The 19,001-nt window shown below is 44.3% G+C and overlaps 2 protein-coding genes across 2 annotated transcripts in view; one reads left to right on the top strand and one right to left on the bottom strand.

Annotated features, from left to right (window-relative positions):
• The window catches only part of LOC109922291 (dnaJ homolog subfamily B member 2-like), an 18,751-nt gene extending 4,519 nt beyond the window's left edge, over nucleotides 1-14,232 (bottom strand). Inside the window, exons 1-3 of the mRNA XM_048599275.1 lie at nucleotides 14,090-14,232; nucleotides 11,118-11,188; nucleotides 2,011-2,223 (exon numbers count right to left, since the gene is read on the bottom strand). Coding sequence (XP_048455232.1) covers nucleotides 2,011-2,223; nucleotides 11,118-11,188; nucleotides 14,090-14,232 — 427 coding nt within the window. The remainder of the gene's footprint in view (nucleotides 1-2,010; nucleotides 2,224-11,117; nucleotides 11,189-14,089) is intronic.
• Nucleotides 14,233-16,445: 2,213 nt separating this feature from the next.
• The window catches only part of LOC109925284 (receptor-type tyrosine-protein phosphatase-like N), a 17,046-nt gene continuing 14,490 nt past the window's right edge, over nucleotides 16,446-19,001 (top strand). The window contains exon 1 of the mRNA XM_048599274.1: nucleotides 16,446-16,460. Within this exon, the coding sequence (XP_048455231.1) occupies nucleotides 16,446-16,460 (15 nt within the window). The remainder of the gene's footprint in view (nucleotides 16,461-19,001) is intronic.

The following is a 19,001-nucleotide window of genomic DNA, read 5'->3' as shown; positions in this document are numbered from 1 at the left end:
CTCCCTCAACACTGTCCCCATCAAACAATCCCAGGACAGGGTCAGCATGGTGTTTCTTTTCTTTCATTCATGGGATGAGGGCATCGTTGGTTGGGCAATTAAGAACCAACAACGTTGTTGTGGGTCTGGAGTCACATGTAGGCCAGACCAGGCAAGGATGGCAGCTTCCTTCCCTAAAGGATATTAATGAGCCAGATTTTTTTTTTCCCTGACAGTCAGCAATGGTTCCAGGGCATCATTCCAGACTATTTTTTATTGAATTCAAATTCCACCAAGTCCCTGGAACATTAACTAGGTCACTGTATTAACAGTGCAGTGATAATACCATTAGGCCATCGCCTCCCCTAGATACATAGTAAAGCTATAACTACACTGGCCAAAAAACGTGCCTCAAGTAACTAACGTTACTGTGGCAGCATGAAATTCCTTGGTCTGCTCACAGACTTCCTGTGATCTATCGGAATATTGTGCCTAATTGGAGCAGATGTATCCTACGATGTCTATTCAACAGGAAATCAGGATCAGACTATTGAAACCCAATTAATTGAAGACCACAACAGGTAGAAGGGAATCAGATTTGATTTTAATCCAACTCGCCCCTCGGGAGATGGATAGGACTTGGTGTGATTTACAATCTTGGCCAGTCTTACTCTGAGAACAACCTCATATTCTTGGGCAGATTGCCAATCCGGGCATTCAACTCAAACCCTTTGGAATTTCCACATTGGAGGTTAAACCACCACCAACTGGTTCAGGACACTTCTCAAAACAACCCACAGCACAAAAATATCATCCTCCACCACCTCTCCCCACTAAGCATCACAGCATGATCAGAGACAGAGATACAATAATAAAAATGATGAGTGATGGGTAAACTCAGAGAAAGAGAGAGCGAGAGAGAGCGAGGGAGAGCCGGGGGGGGGGGGCGGGGGCGGGGTGGTGTGGGCAGAGGGTGAGGGAGAGCAGGGAATTAATGCTTGAATTCCATTTGACTTCTTCAGAACGGAGGCAGGGAGGTCTGGAAAGCGGTGGTTTTTATCCTGCTGACAAAGGAGGAGCTCTCTGTCCCCCCACCCCCTTTACAAGACAATTAACACCATTATTTTCCAGCCACCCTTCAGTTCTGAAGAGTCCAAGATATTGGACTGGAAACGTTGACTCTATTTCTCTCCCCACAGATGCTGTCAGACCCACCAAGTTTCTCCAGCATTTTCTGTTTTTCTTTCAGACTTCCAGCATGCACAGTTCTTTAAGCCTGTGTTGCCATTCAATTTGACTGCTCCTTTGCCTGAGCTCATTGGCTGTTACAACTGGCCATCATGTCATGACTCCCCTCCATTTTTACCTGACGTCCATACCTCAGCTGCCTGGTCCCTTTGCTCTGGGAATCCCCTCCGTAAAACTTCCCACCCCTTGCCATCTTTAACTCTTACAACTTGCCCATTTAAAGTGGTGTTTTGCACATCTCCCCACTCTCTTCTCTAAATACTGTCCTGTGTGGACTCAGCATCAAAGTTTAGTTTGGTAACACTGCTGTGAAGTGACTTGGGATGTGTTAAAAGGATGCAAATCCAGATTGTTGTTGAGAACAATCAGACCCAACTAAGTTAAAGTAGCAATGAGTTGACAATCCCGTTTATATAGGCCCTTAGTTTCTCTTTGTATTTCTCATTGCTCCACTACCTCCTATAACGATGAGTTAGTGAATGGGGATAGGGTCGAGATGGATTAGGCATCAAGCAGCACTCAGCACCAACAGCACTCAGGACAGGAGACATTTCCAATCTCTGTTTGTCTTCTTTGGCTGCTGCAGCCTGGACTCCTGCGACCCCTCGGCTACACTCAACGTCTCTGACTGGTGCCCACTGGTGCTTGCAGCCTGCCTTCCGCTGCCAGCTGGCCTGGGACTCCCACGAGTCGTGTGGGCTACCGCATGCCCGGCTCCCCTGCCCCCATCTGCGGGTGCACCCCGTGTCTGGCTGTGCCTCTTACCCCTCCCACCGCGCCCACCTGATCCACGCCCTCGGGCCTCCATCTCCGACAGGCTGTAGGCCATGGCCAGCTGCAAATCCTCGTCCTCCTCAGAGTCCTCATCCTCATAGAAGCTGAATGGGTGCGAGGTGCCAGGCACTTGGCCATGTGCTGTTTGTAAGGTGCGCCGCTGTTGGCCCTGCTGTTCTCGCCGACTCAGCTCAATGGCGAGGGCTACCTGGTCTTCCTCACCTGGACAGGACGAACCAACAGTGAATCACAATAGTCTGAGACACCTGCCAGCATCGTGCTGAATTATTTGTGCATTTCCGAGCAGAGATGGCAACCGTGCAACACAGATTTAAGATAAATCACAGAATTGACAGGTTTGCGGGCAGGGACCATTTGGCCCACCATGTCAGCACCTGCTCTCCGAATGTGCACCACCACTTAGCGACATTCCCCTTCCTGCACCTTATAAAGAATCACTTAACACCCTTTTGAACGCCTCAATCGAACCCACCTCCACTACACTTTCAGGCAGCGTAATCCAAATTCATGTGAAAAAGCTTTTTTTCACCTCGCATTTACTTCTTTTGCGAAACTTTTTAAATCTGCGTCCTTTAGCTTTCAGTCCGCTCATAAGCAGGAACAATTTCCCCCTGACTAACCTGTCCAGACATCTTACAGTTTTGAAAACATCAAAACATGTCCCAAAAATGAGCATATGATATAGAAACAGAATTAGACCTCTTGGCCCCTCAAACTTGTTCTGCCGTTCAATAAGATCATGACTGATCTATTTGTATCACAGTTCCTTCCACCCTGATAACTCTCAAGTCCCTTGCTTAACAAGAACTATTCACCTCTCTCTTAAAAATATTAAATGATTAATAAAAGAGGGTTTCACTACCCTCTGAGCAGGAGAACTTCAGAGTCACACAACATTCACAGAAAAGTTTCTCATTTCTGTCCTGAAAGAGTAAGTCCTAATTTTAAAAAATGTCCTCTCATTCTGGGCTCATCCATGTAAGGAAACATGGAATTTATTGTTGAACTTGCATCCAACGCCCTCTGTGGCAGTACATTCCAGATCACAGCAGTCGCTGATTATAAAGGATTTATCTTTATTCTAATTCTTTTACTACTGGGGACACACCACCACCTTCTCACAGTCAGTTAGGGATGGGGCAATATTGCTGACCGAGCTAGCAATGTCCATCTTCCATGAATCAGTTCAAAAACCACTTTGGAGGAATGGACAGGCAGGTGGCAAATGAAATTCAATGCACAGAAGTTTGAGGTGATGCATTTTGGTAGAAAAAAAATCGTGCCAAGACCATTAAGAACCTTACACACTTCAACCTTCTAAACAAACTCATTTGTCCAAGCTATCGTCATAGTACAACCCACTCATTTCGAGTATTAGTCTGGTAAACCTGCTCTGAACTGCCTTTAATGTATTCAGCTCCTTCCTTAAATGAGATCAAAATGGCACAAAGCACTTTCTTATACTATCTGTCCATACATCACCTTACACTTCTCCACGCTGAACTCCATCTGCTACATATCTGCCCACTCCCCAACTCACCAATATCCAATGGAAAAATAATTAGAGAGTGAACTTAAATTCTTTACAATGTTATAGTCTGGAATGTAAGGCCAGAGAGGACAATGGAAACAAATTCAATAATAACTTTCCAAGTGAAACAGTTCTAACTAACATCTTCAATCTAGCTTCATAACTGAATTCCTATTCTGGAATCATTCTCGTAAACCTCTTTTGCATTTTTTCTATTGCCTTCACATCCTTCCTGAAGTGTGGTGTCCAGAACAGTACTCCAGCTGAGCTGTAAATAGTTTCTTACACAAGTTCAGCAAAACATCCTTGCTCTTGCATTCTATGTCCTACGACCAAAGCCCAGATACTTCATGCTTTATTAACAACTGCCTTCACTTATTCTGCCATCTTTATGCACAAATATACCTAGACCTCTCTGCTTCTGCACAGTCTTTAGCGTAAGGCCCTTTGATTTATACTTACCATATTTTTTCTACCAAAATGCGTCACCTCACATTTCTCTGCATTGAACTTCATCTGCCACCTGTTTGTCCACTCAACCAACATGGTTTTGAATTGATTCATGGAATACAGACATTGCTAGCTGGGCCAGCAATATTGCCCATCCCTAATTGACCATGCTATGATCTGGAATGTCACGCTACGGAGCGCAACAGATTCAAGTTCAACAATAAATCCCGACATTAATTGTAGGTATCTGCAATGGAGTTTTCTGGTTTATGGGAAAGTAGCAGGGAGTGTGTGGGAGTAATCAGGTAGCTCTTTCAAGCAGCCAGCACAGGTGTGATGGGCCAAAAGGCCTCCTTCTGGCTGGTATCATTCTGTGATTCATTCTCATCTGTGTGCGCCAGCTTACCAAAAAAATGATGCTCTTGTCCCACTGTCTACCAACATACCCACTTTATTTTGGCCAGAGCATGGACCTTGACCCCCAACCTCCAAACCAATGTCCCATTTCAGTCAACTTTCTTGAGACTGTCATCTTGTGTTCCTTTGATGGTGCTGAGGACATGGGGTGCTGTGGTGAATTCTCCAGGCAACAACTATACTGAAATGGCTCATTCCCTGTAAAACTACGAGTGGAGCAGAGAGAGTAGGATGCTGTCATTTTGACTCAAATTTGAACATTGTCCTAAAAAAGATGTTTATACAAGTGAACCAGTAATTTGAATGAATACAGCACCTTTAACATAATAAAAATGTACCAGTAAGATTCAGCACATGTTGCAAGCACTGAAGATCATAGGAAATATGAGCAGGCCATTCAGTCCATCCAGCCGCTCTGCCTTCAACTAGACCATGTTCTACCTCAATGCAAATTGCCCACACTATATCCCTTAATATCTCTAATATTCAGAAATTTATTGCTCTCTATCTTGAACATTCCAACTGATAGAGTCTCCAAAGCTCCCTGGGGTAGAACATTCCAAAGATCCACCACTCCAAGTGGACAAATTGCTCAACTCAGTCCTAAATGGTTTGCCTTTTATTGTGACCCTGTGTCCCCTGATTCTAGACTCTCGCCACCCAGCAAAACATGCCTCTTGTATCTATCTTGTTGAGCCCAGTAAGAATATTGCTTGCTTGAATGAGATGACAGCTTATTCTTCTAGAGTGTAGAGAACACATGCGCAGTCTCCTCAATCTCTCCTCATAGGATCACTTCACTATCCCAGGGATCAGTTTGGTTAACCTTCATTCCCCTCATGACAAGTATATCCTTCCATCCTGGTAATACTCCAGGTTTTATTAAACTCATTCACAGGATGACGGCATTGCTGGCTAGGCAGCATTCACTGCCCATCCCTAATTGCCCAGAGGGCAGTTAAGAGTCAACAAGAAACTAACAACCAGAGTACATGAACACCAACTGGCTACAAAAAGACACGACCAATACTCAACTCATCTCAATCCACATGGACAAGGAGAACCATGACTTCGACTGGGACAACACCAAGATCCTGGGACAGGCTAGGCAGAGACAAGCACGAGAATTCCTGGAAGCATGGCACTCCACGAAGCAGGCTATTAATAAACACATTGAACTCACCCCACATACAGTCCACTATGGAGGAAACCCCGAAGTGAGGCCATCCCTTGCAACGGACCCCAGAGTTTAAAAACCAGGCGGGAAAACACACCGACGCTTCATCAGAGGCTGCACTGAGGATGTTACCAAGCACGGTAACGAAACGTCTGCGGAACAACAAACCAGCTCGGCGAGCCAATCAACCTCAACACCCACAACCCGAGCTACAGATCTACTCCAAAACCTTAGTCAACAACATTGCTGTGGGTCTGGAGTCGCATGTAGGCCAGACAAGGTAAGGATGGCAGCTTCCTTCCCTGAAGGACATTAGTGAACCAGATGATTTTTTTCCAACAATTGACAATGGATTCACCGTCATCATTAGATTCTTAATTCCAGATATTTATTGAATTTAAATCCTACCATGACAGATGGTGGAATTCGAACCCAGGTCCCCAGAATATTACCTGGGTCTCAGGATTAAGAATCCAGTGGTAATACCCCTAGGCCATCACCTCCCCATGAGGTACAATCTCATCAAGGTTCTGTATAATTGCAGCAGGACATCTTTACTCTGATAATAAATAAACAAACTGTACATTGTACGTAAAAACAGAAAGAACTGCGGATGCAGTAAATGTGGAACAAAAACAGAAGTTGCTGGAAAAGCTCAGCAGGTCTGGCAGCATCTGTGAAGAAAAATCAGAGTAAATGCTTCAGGTTCTGAGGAAGGGTCACGGGACCTGAAATTTTAACTCCGATTTTTCTTCACAGATGCTGCCAGACCTGCTGAGCTTTTCCAGCAACTTCTGTTTTTGTCCCACATTTACTCCTGTACTTGAATCCTTTTGCAATGAAGACCAACAGTTTATTTTGTTGTTACTGAACAATTGGGAAAGCAAGATTTGTTAGCCTTTACTGAAATGGATTGAAGTAGCAGTCTAGCTGCAATTATGTGGGGCTTTGGCGAGACCATATCTGGAGTAATCGGTCATTCCATTTCCCAAAGAAGGATGTGTTTGCCCTAAAAGGGAGTACAAAGAAAGTTCACAAGATTAATTCCTGAGATCCCACAGGTAGAAATGGAACAGCATTGTTCTATAACCTCCATAATGCAGAAGAGAGAGAGTTGATCTAATTGAAACATGCAAAATTCTGAGAAGGTTTGATAGGGGTAGATGTTGACAGGCTGTTTCATTGGCGAGTGAAGTTCCAAACGCTGAAATCTAAGGATAAGGAGTCAGCTAGTTAGGACCAATGAGGAGGAAATTGTTTCTCCCCTCAGAGGATTGTGAATCTTTAGAATTCTTCACCCCAGGGAGCTGTGGATGCTCAGTTCTTAAATACATTGGAGGCATGAGAGATGATAAAGAGATACAGGGATCAGGTAGGAAAGTGAAGTCGACGTAGAATTGGAGCTGTGACCTGAAGTAACGATAGAAGAGGCTTGAGGGGCTGTATGGCCCAATTCTGCTTCTATTTCTTATGCTGTTTTACAAACTAGACAGCATTCAATATCAAACCACAAAATTTGGACAAGTGATCAAAAGTTTGACTGAAGACACAAGTTTTAAGAAGTGTGAGGCAGAGAAATGGGCAGGGATTTCCAACGTTTGTGACTGAATAGTGAAAGGGACGGCCCTCAATGGTGGTAACAATGAGATCTGGTATGCAGGACGGATGAATATCTGCAACATTCAGGGTGGAGGGCTCAAAATTTAGGTAGAAGCCCCCTCTTAATGGGTGTATGTTTGTGACAAGTGTGAGGAAGCATTACCATACACTCATTGTTTTCCTTCATCAAGGGTCCCTTGTTGAGATTATCTTCCAGACAGTCAGAGGAAACATGACTGCAGAGCTGGAACTTTGTAACACTTACTTGGGACATGATACAACCTCACTCAAAAGTTTCATTTCTTTTTTCTTTATTCATTCACGGGATGAGGGTGTCGCTGGTTAGGCAGCATTTATTGCCCATCCCTAATTGCCCAGAGGGCAGTTAAGAGTCAACCACATTGCTGTGGGTCTGGAGTCACATGTAGGCCAGACCAGGTAAGGATGGCAGTTTCCTTCCCTAAAGGACATTAGTGAACCAGATGGGTTTTTCCAACAATCGACACTGGATTCACAGTCATCATTAGATTCTTAATTCAAGATTTTTTTTTTTGAATTCAAATTTCTCCAGCTGCTGTGACAGGATTTGAACATGGCTCCCAAGAACATCATCCAGGTCTCTGGATTGACAGTCCAGCAATAATACCACTAGGCCATTGCCTACCCATTCTTTAATCAAATTCTAGACACTTGCTTTGGAATCCTGAGCTTCATTCATTTCTCACTCCTTTCTGTGTACTTCTATCTCTTGGTACCTTTGCACACCTATCAGGCAAGACATACCTAGTGATGTTGTTGGAGGAATCAACAATGATGGCCCACTGGCATAATTCTGTCGTTATGATTATATTGCTTCTGCAGGTTATATTTTGTGATGGCCCTCTACACACCGGTATTGGGTTCCAGATGTAAAGAAAGATAATTTTGTATAAAGTGAACTCCACTGGGTGTGTCTTTTATATTGCTTCCTGACTCGATGTGTAGTATACAGTCAAGGGATTTGACTGGTTTTGTTTCTTTGTTTTTGCGGCAGTTTGCTACAACGTTCTAAGCCACTTCAAACGGAGTCACTTCAAAAAGAGTCAGTGAACTCAGTAAGGAACTGGAGTTACATATAGGCACGTACCAGGACAGATCAGTAGGTTTCGTTCATTAATGTAAGTTAGTGAACAAGTTGGGTTTTATGATACTGCTGGAAGCTCCAATCTTCAGATGAAATGTTATACTGATGCCCTGCTGGACCTCCCAAATGAACATAGAAAAATTCCATGGTATTATTTAGAAGGAATGAGTGCCAGGCCATCTCTGCAGGAGTTCCTCAGGGCAGTATCCAAGGCCCAATCATTTTCATCTGCTTCATCAATGACCTTCCCTCCATCATAAGGTTACAGAAGGGATGTTCGCCGATGATTGTACAATGTTCACATTCCCTCCTCAGGAACAGATGCAGTTTGATGACAGGCAGCAAGATATGGGCAATACTTAGGGTCGGGCGGATAATTTCTGCCACAGTTGCTGGACAATGACCATATTCAGTGACAACAATCGAACCATCACTCTTAAGTATCCAACAACATTGTTGTTAAATCCACCACCATCAACATCCTGAGGGAAATCACTGATGAGTCTGTAGAATTCCCTGCCTGGTGAAGCAATTGAGGCTGCCTCGTTGAATTTTTTTTTAGGCAAAGCTAGACAGATCTTTGAACAGTAAAGAATTAAGGGTCATGCTGAGCAGGTTGGTAAGTGAAGCTGAGTCCATGAAAACATCAGCCATGATCTTATTGAATGGTGCAGCAGGCTCAATGGGCCCAGATGGCCTACTCCTGCTCCTATTTCTTCTGTAGTCATAAACTTTAACCGCACAAGCCACATAAACACTGTGACACAAAAGCAGGTCAAAGGCTGGGAATTCTGCTGTGCGTAACTCGCCTCCACACTATCCAAATTCTGTCTACATTCTACAATGTAGAAGTTAGGATCCACTTGCTAGGATGAGTGCAGTTCTAGTGACATTCAAAAAGCCAAACACCATCCAGGACAAAGGAGCCCTCTTGATTAGCGCCCTGACCACCACAGCTACACAGTGGCAATTGTGTGCACCACCTAAACATCACACTGGAGCAACTCCTGTCACTTGACAGGAGATTTCAAACCTGCCAGCTCAACAGCCCAGAAGGGCAAGGTCTGTAAATGCATGGGAATACCACTATCTGAGAATTCCCTCCAAGCCACACGCTGTCCTGACTGGGAACTATATAGTATTATCACAGAAGCAAAATCCTAAAATGCACTCCGTTACAGCTCTGTGCATTCACCACACCACGTGGACTGCAGGTTTTTAAAAACTTTTTAAACTGGATTCAGGCTTTGCTGGATAGGCCAGTATTTATTGTTCAGCCCTAACAGGGTGGTGAGCTGCCTCCTTCAACCATGGGGGTCTGTGTGTTGTAGGTAGATCTACAGTGCTGTGATGAAGGAAGTTCCAAGATTTTGACCCAGTGACACAGACAACAGCAATATATTGCCAAGTCAGGACGGTGAGTGGCATGGAGGGGAACTCGCTCCCATGTATTCACTGCTCTTGTACTTCCTTCTAAGCGGGAGAGGTTGCAGGTTTGGAAGGTGCTGTCTAAGGAGCTTTGGTGAATTTCTGTAGTGCATCTTGTAGACAGTACACACTGCTGCTACTGAGCGTCAGTGGGGGAAGGAGTGGATGTTTGTGAATGTGGCGCCAATCAAGCCGGCCGCTCTGTCCTAGCTAGTGTCAAGCTTCCTGAGTGTTGCTGGAGCTGCACCCATCCAGGCAAGTGGGGAGTATTCCATCACACTCCTGACTTGTGCCTTGTAGATGGTGGACAGGCTTTGGGGAGGCAGGAGGTGAGTTACTCGCTGCAGTATTCCTAGCTTCTGGCCTGCTCTTGGAGCCACTGTGTTAATGTGGTGAGTCTAGTTGAGTTTCTGGTCAATGGTAACCCCCAAGATGCTGATAGCAGGGGATTCATTCAGGGACATTAACACCATTTGACATCAAGGGTTAGATTCTCTCTTGGTGAAATGGTCATTGCCTGGCACATATGTGAGGTGAATGTCACTTGCCACTTTTCAGACCAAGCCAGGATTTTGTCCAGATCTTGCTGCATTTGAACATGGACTGCTTCAGTATGTGAGGAGTCGCAAATGGTGCTGAACATTGTGTAATCATTGGTGAACATCCCCATGTCTGGCCTTATCTTGGCCGGACGGTTGAAGGCGACGGCTCCCTATCACTTTCTCAACTGCAGTGAATTACCAGAGACACCCACATCCCACGAGCAAATTAAAAAAAGTGGAGGGAGCAATACAAGCCAGATAGCACTTTTGAACACAGGTTGAATAGTGCACTTTTGTTCCTGCATCATTTTATGTTTCTTTGAGTACTTCTACAAAACTGTCTGGTCGTGTGACTCCTTCCTGACACTGTTTGATCGTCATGGTCTGGTTTATCTGCAGGCCTGAGATCAGGTCCCTGCTTGACCCCTCGACCACCACCCATGTATAGCCTACTTTAGGTCACTGTGTGTGGTCAGCAAGCACCTCCTTCAACCAGTCTGATCAACAAGTTTAATCAAAATGGAGCCATACCGGTACACTTGTTCCAAATCTAGCTGTTTGTATCAAGAATAAACAAAACCTGGCCATGAATGGGATGGGCAAGGGAAGATCTTCTTTATTTCTACAATATATTTATTCTGGATTCTTCCAAGTAGTGCTGATTGCCTCTAGTCAAAGTTTCTAATCGCTGATGCGTTCTATCCTTCCTGTCTCGCTGCCATTTGCTTCCCACTGCTCTCTTCTCTAGTAGCTCCCCAGGACACCCTGCTGGTGTCGTCGATTCACTGTGCACGGCCTAGTCTCTCCTGGACCTCCTATCTCGCTTACCGTTTACTCGCACTGACTTCAGCTGCCCATCTTCCTCAATTTCCACCCTCTCTTCACCATTCTCCACAATCCTGGGGGGGCAAAAACAGACAGGTTATAGTTTGAGAAGGGCAAGACAATGAAAACACTGGTGAATTGGGGTTTAGATACACAGAGTACAGCTCCTTCTACACTGTCCCCCCCATCAAACACTCCCAGGACAGGGACAGCATGGGGTCAGATACAGAGTAAAGCTCTCTCTACACTGTCCCCCATCAAACACTCCCAGCACAGAGACAGCATGGGGTCAGATACAGAGTAAGGCCCTCTCTACACTGTCCCCCGCATCAAACACTCCCAGGACAGGGACAGCACGGGGTTAGATACAGGGTACAGCTCCTTCTACACTGTTTCCGTTCCCCCCGCCCCCATCAAACACCCCCAGGACAGGGACAGCACGGGGTTAGATACAGGTACAGCTCCTTCTACACTGTCCCCCTCCATGAAACACTCCCAGGGCAGGGACAGCACGGGGTTAGATACAGAGTTAAAGGTCCCCCTACTCTCTTAAACTAACAGTCTGGTTGCCTTGAGAGGAATAGTGAAGGTCTCTTCCTGAGGGTGGGGGAGTTCAAAATTATAGGGCATATTTTTAAGATGAGAGGAGAAAGTTTTTAAAATGATCCGAGGGGCAACTTTTTTTTTAATAGAGTGGCTCGCATGTGGAATAAACATCTAGAGGAAGTGGTGGATGCAGATTTAAAAGACAACTGCATAAGACATGCATAGGAAAGTTTTGGATGGATAAGGGCCAAACACAGGTAAGTGGGACTAGTTGGACTGAAGGGTCTATTTCCATGCTGTATGACTGTATTACTCGATCAGCAATGAACAAAGACATTGAATGCCCTCCCGGGGGAGGGGGTGCCAGAGGTTTTGCCGAGGAGGATAACTTTCTCTCCTAGCATTATTGTTGCCTTTTGATCCTTCATTGCTGTACCACCTCTCATCGCAAAACACAATTTCCCCAGAAGTACGGGCTGAGTGGTCTCCTTCTGTGCCATAAATGACTACGATCATATACTAACTGAGAACATGAGCTGGGATTAGACTGTCATAACACAGGTCCAGTTTTTATATTACTGTGTTAGCAGTAGGAACATAGGACAGGATTGGGCCATTCAGCTCCTCGAGCCTACTCCACCATTCAATGAGATCAAGGCTGATCTATGACCTAACTCTATACACCTGCCTTTGTCCCATATCCCTTAATACATTTGCTTAACAACAATGCATGTGTCGAAGTGCTTCCTAACATCACTCCTGAATGGTCTGGCCCTCATTCTCAGATTATACCCCTAGCTCTAGAATCTCCAACCTATGGAAATAATTTATCTTTATCTACTCTGTATTTTCCTGTTAATATCTTGAAGACTTCAATCAGATCACTTCCCAATTTTCTAAATTCTAGAGAAGGAGGTAGATATAGTAAATAAAAACCGAAAGAACTGCGGATGCTGTAAATCAGGAACAAAAACAAAAGTTGCTGGAAAAGCTCAGCAGGTCTGGCAGCACCTGTGAAGGAGAAAACAGAGTTAACGTTTCGGATCCAGTGACCCTTCCTCAGAACTGATTGTTCCTGAGGTAGATATAGTTCTTGTAGCTAAAGGAATTGAGGGATATGGAGGAGGAGAATGGGATTAGGGTATTGAGCTCGATGGTCAGCCATGATCATAATGAAAATTGGAGCAGGCCAAAGGGCTGAATGGCCTTCTCCTGCTCCTAGCTTCTTTGTTTCTATCTTTAAAACAGGCCTAATTTGTATAAGCTCTCATTACCGAACCCCTTAAATCCAGATGTCATTCTTGTAAACCTGCAATGTACTCCCTCCAAGGCCAATCTATCCTCCCTAAAGAAATAGTGCCCAGATCTGCTCTCAGTACTCCATGTGGGCTCTAACCAGGACTTTATAGAACACTAGCAAAACATCTGCTTCCTTATCCTCTAGTCCTCTAGATATAAAGCCCAGCGTTCTATTAGCTTTCTTGATTATTTCCGGCACCTGTTTCTGCCTGTTTAAAGATTATACACCTAAACATTCAAGTCTCCACGAATGCCCATTCTATTTAGAATCGTAGAATCTCCACAGTGCAAAAGTAGGCCGTTCGGCCCAATGAGTCCATACTGATCCTCCGAACAGCATTCCACCCAGACCCAAACTGCTGCGCTATCCCTATAACACTGCATTTCTTGTGGCCAATCCACCTAACCTGCACATCTTTGGATTGTGGGAGGGAATGGGAGCACCTGGAGGAAACTCTCATAGACAGAGAGAGAATTTAGGGGCGGCACAGTGGCTCAGTGGTTAGCATTGCTGCCTCGCAGCACCAGGGGCCCGGGTTCGATTCCAACCGCGGGCGACTGTCTGCATGGAGTTTGCACATTCTCCCCGTGCCTGCGTGGGTTTCCTCCCACAGTCCAAAGACGTGCAGGTTATGGTGGATCGGCCACGCTAAATTGCCTACAGTGTTCAGGGATGTGTAGTTTAGGTGAGTTATGGGGGATGAGTCTGGGTGGGATGCTCCGAGGATCGGTGTGGACTTGTTGGGCCGAAGGGCCTGTTTCCACACTGTAGGGGGGAAAAAAAGAATGTCTGTGTGGAGTTTGCACAGTCGCCCAAGGCTGGAATGGAATCCAGTTCCCTGGCACTGTGAGGCAGTAGTGCTAACCACTGAGCCACTGTGCTGTCCTCATACCATCTAGAAAGTACCCTGATCTATCCTTTTCCAGTCCAAAATGGATTAGCTCATATTTGCTCACATTGAACTCCATCTGCTTCATAAGCAACACACCTGTGTACCCCTCCCTTATAACACATCTCCACTCTGGTCCCCACCAGAACCACCTTTAAACAAACCCCCAGCTAAGAACGCCGACTTGACAATAGTACTTGCCACCATTGTGACAATCTGTTTTCACTTCTAGTTACTCACTTCCTGGTGGTGACACGTTTTCCATTGACAAGCTTCGTAGAAGTCGACACCGATCGGAAACTCCCCAGCCCAGGTCCACCAACATTTGCAGAAAATGACGTAAAGTCTGCATGCAAGAAAAGTGTATTCGTTAAAGGTCGCATCAGAGATGGAGGTCGAACAGCAAACAGTTAAAAATTCAAAGATCAGTTTCACAATTAGATGACACAGGAACATGGAATTTAGGAACAGGAGACGACCATTCGGCCCTGCTACACCATTCAATAAGGCCATGCCTGAACTGGTTGTGGTCTCAATCTTGCTTTTCTGTCTGATCCCCATTACCTTTGAATCCCTTGTCTGTCAAAAATCTATCTATCTATCTAACTCTGCTTTGAGCTAATTCAGTGTCACAATATCCACTACTTTCTCGGGCAGGGAATCTGACGGACTAATGACACTCAGAAAGAAAAAAAAATTCTCATCTCAATCTTAAAATAGGAGATTTATCAGGTATTGTGCATCAGCCTTCACTTCAGAGGATACAATTAACATCCCAGAATCACTGACAACTCAGGAAATGGAAAGGAGTGAGGAACACAGAAGAATTATAAATCACCAGGGAAATGGTACTGAGTAAATTATTGGAGCTGCAAGCTGATGGACTTCATCCTAGGGTACTAAAAGAAGGGGCTAGTGGGATTGTGGATGAATCGGTTTTTATTTTCCAAAATTCCCTTGATTTAGGGTTCCATTATTTTGGAAGATAATGAATGGAACTCCTTTAATCAGCAAGGAAAAGAGATTGAAACTACAGACCATTTAGCTTATCATTTGTCATTGGAGAACTATTAGAAACTATTATTAAAGGTATTATAATAGACCACTTCAATATACTCAGGCCGAGTCAACAAGGTTCTGTGAAAGGGAAGTCATGTTTGACCCATCTGTTGGATTACTTTGATAAGGTAACCTGTGCTTTAGGTAAAGGGGAACCAGTGAAATCACTGTACTTGGATTTCCAGAAGGCATTTGAAAAGGTACCACGATAGTTATCACAGAAAATAAAAGCTCATGGTTTAGAAGGTGTTATGCTGACATGGATAGAAGATTGGCGGGCTGGGACAATAGTGGGTCATACACAGGCAACTGTAGAAGTAAAGCCAAACCAGCGAGAAGGCGTTGCCTATATAGTCAAGGTAAGACAAAGGCCACTCGGCAAGGTTAGATGGCATTTATTTTAATGCAAGGAATCTTGTGAATATGGTATATGACTGGAGGGTACTGATTAACAAATGAGAATATAATTTCACTGGTATCACGGAGACATGGTCGACAGGGGGCAGGACTAGCAGCTGAATATTCCAGGGTATAGAATCTTCAGGTGAGACAAAAAAGGGGAATAAAGAGGAGATGATGCCACAATACTAGTCAAGGAGTCAATTAGGAGGGATGATATTTAAGAATGCAATTCAATTAAGTCCATATGGGTAGAACATAAAAACAAAAAGAAGCAATAACATTGTAGGAGTGTACTACAGACCCCATACAGTCAGGAAGAAATTTCAGAGGCGTAAAAATTATTAGGGGATTTCAAATCTGCACAACCACCCAACCCGCACCACACACCCCTCCACCCCCTTACTAAATGAAACGGATAAAGTGTGAAAGTCATAAAGGAATTCTTAAAATTAATCCAGGAAAACTTTTCAAATGAGTATATTGGAAGTCCTACAAAAGAGGGGGCAATGCTGGACCTATAGTTAGAGACTGAAGCTGGGCAAGTGGTAGAAGTGGAAGACAATTTCAGTGATCATAACCAGAACTCAGTAGGATTGAAAGCCGTCGCGGAAAAGGACGAGGATGGACTGGAAATAAAAAAAAAGATTTTGCATTGGGGAGAGGCTGGTTTTAATATGATAATGTAGGACCCGGCCAAAGTGCAATTACTGATAGGAAAATTTACATCAGGACAGTGGGAGTCTTTCCGAAAGGAAATAAAGTGCAGGGTCAATCTGGGTTCCAAAACTCCAGAAAACCCTGGACATTGAAAAATTACAGAATTAGAAAACAACAAAAATGTCAGCTATGGAAAAAGACTAGATAGGCTGGGGTTGTTTTCCTTAGAGCAGAAAAGGCTGACGGGGTCTTGAATGAGGTGTACAAAATTATAATATGCCTAGATAGGATTGATAGGAAGAAACCTTTCCCTTTAGTAGAGGAGTCAATGACCAAGGGCTTAGATTTAAGATAAAGGGCAGGAGGTTTAGTGTGAATTTAAGAATTTCACTCAGTGCAAATCATTGCCTGAAAGAAAAAGTGGTAAAAGCAGGAACTGCTTAATTAGTATTCACACGAACACTTGAAATGCCATAGCATGCAAGGATACAAGGTAAGTGCTGGAAAATGAGAGCAGAGTAGGTAAGTGCTTGATGACTGTGTGAACACAATGGGCTGAATGGCCTCTTTCATTGCTCAATGACTGAGACCAAAGAGGAAGCAGAGACTAAGTTCTAATGGATGGCGAAATCTAACAAGGGGTCAGAATTGGGACCTCAACTGTTTACAATTTATACAAATGGCTTAGATGAACAGATGGATGGTATTGTCGCCAAGTTTGCTGACAACACAAAGACAGGGAGAAAAACAAATTGTGAAGAGGACACAAGGATCTTCAAGAAGAGACAAGAACAGAAATTACTGAAAAAACTCAGCAGGTCTGGCAGCATCCACGGAGAGAAATCAGAGTTAACGTTTCATGTCCAGTGACCCTTCCTCAGAACACAGAGCTTAAAGAAGATACTGATAGGTTAAGTGAATGGGCAAAGATGTGGCAAGTATAGTGTGGGAACACGTGAAATTGTCCATTTTGGCAAGAAGAATTAAAAAAAAACAATGATCTCTATGATGACTGCGAGACACTGAAATGCAGAGGAATCCAGGCTGCCCACATGCATGAATTGCAAAAAAATTAATGTTGAGTTAGTAATTAGGAAAGCTAACAGAATGCTATCATTTATCATGAGGGGGAATTGAGTACAAAATTAAGGAGGTAAACAGGGCACTGGTGAGACAACATCTGAAGTGCAGTGCACAGTAATGGTCACCTTATTTAAGGACAAATGAAAATATGCTGCAGGTAGTTCACAGAAAATTTGCTAAACTAATATCTGGTCGTATTAAGCTCAGACAGGCTAGGCTTGTATCCACTGAAGTTTAGAGAGTAAGAGATGACTTGACTGAAACATATAACATCCTGAGGGGAACTGAGAGGGACAATGTGGAGAAGATGGTACCTCTTATAGGAGAATCTAAAACTAGAGACCAGTTTACTATCAGATACCAACTACTTAAATCAAGGATTGGATGAAATTCTCTTTCTCAAGAGGGTCATGAGTTTTTGTGACACTCTTCCTTAAAAGTGGCAGAAGCAGAGTCTTGAATTTTTTTTAAGGCGGAGGTAGATTCCTGTTAAGCAAGGGGATGAAAGGTTCTCAAGAGTGGGTGGGAATGTGGATTTGAGGTTACATCAGATCATTGGTGGGTAGATGCCAGTGTTATAACCATACTGGAACAGCTTGGCTAGGGGAGTAGCACATTCTGGAGCATAAGTCTTCAGTACTATTGCTGGAATGTTATCAGGGCCCGTAGCCTTTGCAGTTTCCAGTATCTCCATCTGTTTTTTGATGTCACGAGGAGTGAAATCGAATTGGCTGAAGACTGGTACCTGCAATGCTGGAGGACGACGAGATGGATCATCCACTCAGCACTTCTGGCTGAAGATTAAATGATGATGTCAAGCTTCTTGAGTTGGAGCTGCACTCATCCAGGCAAGTGGGAAGTATTCCATCACTTTCTTGACTTGTGCCTCGATGATGGTGGACAGGTTTTGGGGAGTTATAGGGGGAAGTTACTGCAGAATTCTGAGTCTCTGACCTGTTCACAGTATTTAAATGGCAAGTCCAGTTCAATTTCTGGTCAATGGTAACCCCTAGGATGTTGATAGTGGGGGTTTCAGTGATGGTGATGACATTGAGTGTCAAGAAGTGACGGTTAGCTTCTCAAGATGGAGATGGAGATGGTCATTGCCTGGCACTGGTGCGAATTATACTCGCCACTTGTCAGCCCAAACGTGGATTTCGTACAGGTCTTGTTGCATTTGAACATGGATTGCTTCAGTATCTGAGGCATCACAAATGGTACTGAACGTTGTGCAATCATCATCAAACATTCCCATTTCTGACCTTATGATGGAGGGAAGGTCATTGATGAAGCAGCTGATGACGGTCAGTCCTAAGACACTATCCTGAGGAACATCTATAGTGATGTCCTTTCTGCCAGGTACAAGTCAAATCAGTGGAGTTTGACCCCGATACCCACTAATTCCAGTTTTGCTGGGGCTTCTTGATGTCAAAGGCCATCACTCTCACTTCACCTCTGGAATTCAGTTTGAGCCAAGACTGTAACAAGATCAGGAGCTGAGTGGCCCTGGCGGAACCCAAACTGCGAGTCGCTGAGCAGGTTATTGCTGAGCAGGTGCTGTTTGATAGCGCTGTTGATGACACCTTCCATCACTTTACTGATGATCGAGAGTAGACTGATGGGGCGGTAATTGGCCAGGTTGGATTTGTCCTGCTTTTTGTGTCTAGGGGATACCTTGGCAATTTTCCACATTGTTGAGTTGATGTCAGTGTTGCAGCTATACTGGAACAGCAGGTTCTGCAATGTTTTCAGAGCCCATAACCTTTTCAGTATTCAGGGCCTTCGGTAATTTCTTGCTATCACAGAGTGAACTGTATCAGTCAAAGTTGGAATCTTTAATGCTGGAGACCGGAGGAGGAGACCAAAATGGATCGTTGATTCAGCACTCTATCACTTGCTGCTTATGCTGTTAGGCAGGACCCCTGTTTGGTAGCTTCACCACATTGAAACC

Source organism: Rhincodon typus, chromosome 7, assembly GCF_021869965.1.
Source record: "Rhincodon typus isolate 14 chromosome 7, sRhiTyp1.1, whole genome shotgun sequence".
NCBI classification, from domain to species: domain Eukaryota; kingdom Metazoa; phylum Chordata; class Chondrichthyes; order Orectolobiformes; family Rhincodontidae; genus Rhincodon; species Rhincodon typus.
Note: the sequence above shows the minus strand (reverse complement) of the source record. Positions and strands in the feature narration are given on the sequence as shown.